The sequence below is a fragment of the Lactuca serriola genome, chromosome 3 (genome assembly GCF_051521515.1).
Source record: "Lactuca serriola cultivar US96UC23 chromosome 3, Lser_US96UC23_V15, whole genome shotgun sequence".
Classification (NCBI taxonomy): Eukaryota; Viridiplantae; Streptophyta; class Magnoliopsida; order Asterales; family Asteraceae; genus Lactuca; species Lactuca serriola.
In genome coordinates this window covers 252,882,274-252,887,848 of record NC_136410.1, presented here as the reverse complement: position 1 = coordinate 252,887,848, position 5,575 = coordinate 252,882,274, and the positions used below count along the sequence as shown (strand labels likewise).

Below are 5,575 nucleotides of genomic sequence, written 5' to 3'. Positions count from 1 at the left end.
GAAAGGAGTGAGGGTGGGCTGGGCCCGTATCTCACTATCAGCAGGAGTATGGACGAGGTTCCATGACTCACCAGTAGCAGGACACGGGCGGGGCCCAGAGATAGGCGAGGCCTTAGAGCAAGAGTTGTTAGTATATGTTTAGTTCATGTAATGTTATGTGATATGTTTATGTGCTATTATATTTTAGCGGGCGAGGCCCTGTGACAGGCGAGGCCTAAGTGAAACAGATCTGTATCTGAGCAGGGCTCGAAGCCAGGCGGGGCCTGGAGCGGCGGGGCCGTTGTAACGGGCGAGGCCCGAAGTAGGGGGCGAGGCCCCGGATAGCGGGCGTGGCCCAGTATGTGCAGTATGTGGTTAGGCATGGTATGTGGTAAGGTGGGGAACTCACTAAGCTTCATGCTTATGGTTTTCAGTTTTGTTTTCAGGTACTTCCGGTAGCGGAGGGAGGAGCTCGGGGTGACCGCATGGCACACACCATAGACTAGTCAGCCTGGGAATGTTTACTCTGATAATAAACATGTGTTTTGAAAACTTATACTCAGATTATGTTTTGGAATGACGTCTTGTTTAAAGTAATGTTTTATCAAAAAGAAATTTTTGGTCTTGAATTTTGGAATGTTACACAAATTTATAAAAATGTCACTATGGGCCATTTTGCAAACTTTCACATGTACAAGGGCTAAAATGCAATAACTCTTTATACTTAGGGTTAAAATAAAAATACATCATCATCAGAATGTTACATGTCGGTGGAGAGTGCTTGGGTTTGACTTGTTTGGCCAGTCGTTATGACATGACGCAATGGAGACTAAGAACCAACTTCGACAATGGTGGTAACATTGTAGAGGGCGGAGTACCACCATTTTAAGTTTTGGGAGGAGGTAACTGGAAGCCATTTGTCAATAGCTCTCTTCATTCCGCTTCTGCTTTCAAACTGTTATGATTACAACTCATCACCATTAGAGTAAACGGTGCTTGAAGTAAAAAGTAGGTTGGAGAAGAAGAAGAGGTAAAATGTATGGTTGAATGAAAGAATACAAAACTGGATGAAAAGAATATAAAAGGAAGAGTGGAATTCAACAATTGTAGATTTAGGGTTAATTACATTTATCGTAAAAGATGTGGCTACCAAAATAATACAGACAAATTAATTATTGAATGCCACATCAGTTTTGTGACCTGGTAACCGGTTAATTTTGACCAAAATGACTTAATTGACAAGTTATATTTGAGTTTAATGGCTACAGTGGCAGTTTTCCTTTTAGAAGAGGTGATAACATAGGTTTGAAAATGATGGAACTTTTGTTAAGATAGGGGAAGGAAACCGAGATCTCATAATTCAACGTAGACTCAATCAAATCAGAAATTAAAAGAAGTTGAGTCAGTTTTATAGATGCTGATATATTGGGAAAAGATAAGCCACGTATAAAGTAGATTTTAAAAAATATGCATGAGATAATTGTATGTATTATAATATTTTATGTAAAATTAACTTAAATATGTTAAACTTAAAATTTAATATTATTTTATTGGTAGTTAGCTTAATGGTTTGAACATCTTAAAAAAATAATATTATTATATTCAATCTATTTTTAAAAAATAGTAATATTTCTTTTATAATATAACATAAATATATATATTTAGGGTCTATATTTATTTTTCGCATAGGGCCCACAAAATCCACGGGACGCCCCCTTCCACAACATCCAATTTAGGGACGCCCCCTTCCACAACATCCAATTTAAGAAATCGCGAAATTGTAGAAACGTCTATGTCTATTTCTTAGGCATAATATATAATGGAATTAAAAGTTACATTGTTCAAATGAATACGAAATATACTCTGAATAGACTTAAATACTCTCGTATGTCTTGTGTTTTCAATAAGACGCGATTTATGAGTATTTTCTGTCATTTTTTATTTTTTATTATTTACTTTTTTTTTTATTTTGAATAATACCATAGAACTTGTAGTTTAGAAAACTTTTTGGAGATAGAAAAATTATGGAAAACAATATTTATTAGTTTTTCAACTTATTTGTAGTATGGAATAGTGGAAAATTCTTTTTTTTTCTTGGAAAATTTTTACAAAAAATGTTAGAACTAAAACAATTTCAAAATTTTTACTTTTATGTAGAAACTTTTTTTTTTTCGGAAAACAAATCATTTGTTCATTTTTCAGCAACCACTCTCTCCTTTTCTCCAAACAGCCCCATATATGAAGGTGAGCATGTTCTTATCATTGACAAATCTAAAATCACACACTCCACATTAAACAGAAGAAAACAAAAATCCAAAGATTGTTTAAACACTTTTCCTACACCCACGTCCATTTCTACAATTGTTATATACAAAAAATAATAATAATAATAATAATAAAATTGAAATTTAAAAAAAAAATTAAATTAAAAACAGTTACAAGAAGCATGGCAAAATCATCAAAAATACATCACTATATGGGACATGTATTACAAAAAGATTTATCCTTATAAGAGGATATGTACCGCTGTCCTGCTTGTACTGCTTTTCCTGCCGACCTGAAAAGTCAGAAACAAAGAAGATGGCTACAAGTCTCGAACCCTAAGACCTTACTTATGGATTCTCATCTCCTTACTGTCAAAGCAATCATGTGGGGACCACATCTCGTCTATTGTCACACGCATTAATTCTCATCTCCTAGGCAATCATTTGGGGTCCACCTCACATCATTTGGGGTCCACCTCACGGCTATTGTCACACCTCAATATCCTTCATGTCAGTATCCAAAACATCCAACATTTCATATATTTCATCACCATGAGCGAGATTTCTATCCCTAGACATAAAATAATCCGTACGACCACCATTATCAATCCAACTGTACGCGGGTTCCTTCACCATTCCCTTTTCAAACATCTCTCTCCTTAATCGATCCACACATTCCCAATTTCCTTCCTCTGCAAACATATTAGACAACAAAACATGATACCCCGAATTCTTATCTCCAACACCCATTTCAACCAACTTCTCAGCAACAACTTTTCCCAATTCAAACTCCCCATGGATTCTACAACACCCCATGAGTGACCCCCATATTTTCAAATCATTCCCCTTCTCCCCTAACCCTTTAACAAAATCATACGCTTCTAACACCCTTCCAACTCTCCCTAACATATCAACAACACAACAATAATGCTCGACTGAAGGAACAATTTCATACTCTTCTTCCATCGACTCAAACAACTGAAGACCTTCATCCACCAATCCAGAATAGCTGCACGCACATAGAACCGCAACTATAGTTACAGAATCCGGTTTTATCCCGTTTTCTTTCATTGAATTAAACACATGAAGAGATTTCTCACCCATCCCATGTTGTCCGTATCCCAGTATCATGTTTGTGTATGTAACTAAATTTTTCTCATGTGAAAGTAAAAATACGTTTTCTGCGTATGTAATTATACCCAATTTGGAATACGTATCCACCAAAGCAGAATGCACGAATACGTTATTGTCTAAAGAATGTCGAATTGAAAACGAATGGATTTCTTTAGCTAATCTTGGAATTCCCATTACACTACAGCTTGGAAGAATCGATGCTAAAGTAACAGAATTTGGTGACACGTTGTGATCAATCATCTGTTTGAAAACATCAAAAGCCTGTTCGATTAGTCCGTTTTGAGAGTTCCCGGATATCATTGTGTTCCATGTTGCTTGATCTCTATCACATGAAGAAGAAGAAGAAGAAGAAGAAGAAGAAGAAGTTCTCTCAAAGAGATTTTGAGCAACTTTTATTAAACCCGATTTTGCATACATGTCAATGAGATAACTTTCCATTCCCTCAAACTCAATATTATGTCTAACAAGATACCCATGCGTTTGTTTTCCAATTTCACGGTTTCTTAGATTCGATGCTGCGGATAAAACAGCGGATATGGTGACATCATCGATCACAAACCCTTGATTTTGCATCTCATACACAAGTTTTAACCCTTCATCATCCATTCCATTCTGGACAAAAGACGAAATCATGGTGTTCCAGGAAACGGTATCTTTTTCATTCATATATTTAAAGATCTTTGAGCTTTCTTCAATGGAATTACACCTGGAATACATGACTACAAGTGTGTTCATCACCATCACTGGTGAAATTGGCATAGTTTTTATGATATACGCATGTATCTGATTAGCAAGATCAAGCTCCTGCAACTGTGACACTGCTGTTAAAACAGAGATCAAAGTGACATCATCAATGGCGACATCATCTGATGCATGTAGAACATGAATGAAAAGATTAAGTGCTTCATCAGGTAAACTTTGAAGGACATATCCGCTAATCATAGTGTTCCAAATCTCTATATTTCTCTCTAAACTATAATCAAATATCTTCCTTGCAGAATCAAGAGAACCAAGTTCAGCAAACATGGAGATAGCAGAGCTTGTAGCAAACACATCTGTGAAATACTCATCGCCTGATTTAGTAAGCAACCCATAAACAGCATCAGCAAGTTTGGAATCACCGATTCCTGCTACAGCTGGAAATACATTTACAAAGCTTACCACTGTAGGTTTAAGTCCAGACTTCAAGAGCTTTACGAAATGGGTAACAGCTTCCACAAAAAGTCCCATTTTCACATACCATGAAATCAGAATGTTCCATGAAATGACATTCCTTTTTGGAATTGATTCAAACACGCTTTTTACATCATCATACAAGCAACTGGCATACATATTCAAAAGGGAATTACATACTATTTTGCTAGGATACAAATGGGACCGAATAATATGACAATGAACGGCTTTACCTATCCGAAGACTTTGAGTTTGGGCGCAGGCTTTGAGAATCGAAGAGTATGTGTAGGAATCAGAAAGAAAAGAGTTGGATTTCATTTGGGAGTAGAGGAGTATAGCTTCATGAGGCATGCTATTACAGATAAAGCCAATGATGATTGCGTTCCAAACCACGGTTGTTGGACTGGGAATTTCGTCGAACAGTTGGCGGGCAAGATGGGGTTGGCCTTCCCGGCATAATTGGCTTAGGCGGTATCGAACTGTTTTAGGTCTGGGATGTTGGTGCAGCTCGTCTTTTGTCCATCGGACGTGTGAAGGAGTGTTGGATGGTGCAGGTAGTTGTAATGAACAAGCATGGAGTGCTTGACGAATGGGTGTTGAAGAAGAAGAGTTCGTGGAGAAAGCAAGAGGGACAGGAGACGATGACATCGTGAGGCGAATATGGATCGAGTTATCTGCCAGACAATCAAAGAAGCACTTGCCTTTACCTACGTTCATCTAGTCAATGTAAAAAATGTTTATTTTGGCAGATAAAAATAAACCCTTTTAATCTTTTATAGGTGTTAAATGTGGGGGGAAAATAATAACATTTTTAAGAGTAACTCGTGTGAAAGGTCCCTAGGCTTTGTCAAAATTTGCATTTTTAGTCCAGCATTAGGTTGATAATTTAGTAAACTTTTGGTTTTGATTGTAAATTCCAAAATGGTCCGTGTGGCTCTCATATTTTTTGTGGTTTAGGTTCAAAAAGTTTGAACTTGCACCAATTGTTCGAATTTGGACATTTTTATGAGTTTTGTCCCTTCATT

General features: G+C 36.9%; 1 protein-coding gene across 1 annotated transcript; it reads right to left on the bottom strand.

Moving 5' to 3' along the window:
• Positions 1-2,357: 2,357 nt before the first annotated feature.
• LOC145093882 (Tetratricopeptide repeat (TPR)-like superfamily protein) lies at positions 2,358-5,333 on the bottom strand. Its single transcript, XM_079032126.1, has one exon. It carries the CDS (start codon positions 5,265-5,267, stop codon positions 2,733-2,735), a length of 2,535 nt encoding a protein of 844 aa, XP_078888252.1. The 5' UTR covers positions 5,268-5,333; the 3' UTR covers positions 2,358-2,732.
• Between the last annotated feature and the right edge of the window lie 242 nt (positions 5,334-5,575).

Excerpts from the sequence above, each read along its gene's own strand:
- LOC145093882 (XM_079032126.1), bottom strand. The coding sequence starts at position 5,267 with ATGAACGTAGGTAAAGGCAAGTGCTTCTTTGATTGTCTGGCAGATAAC.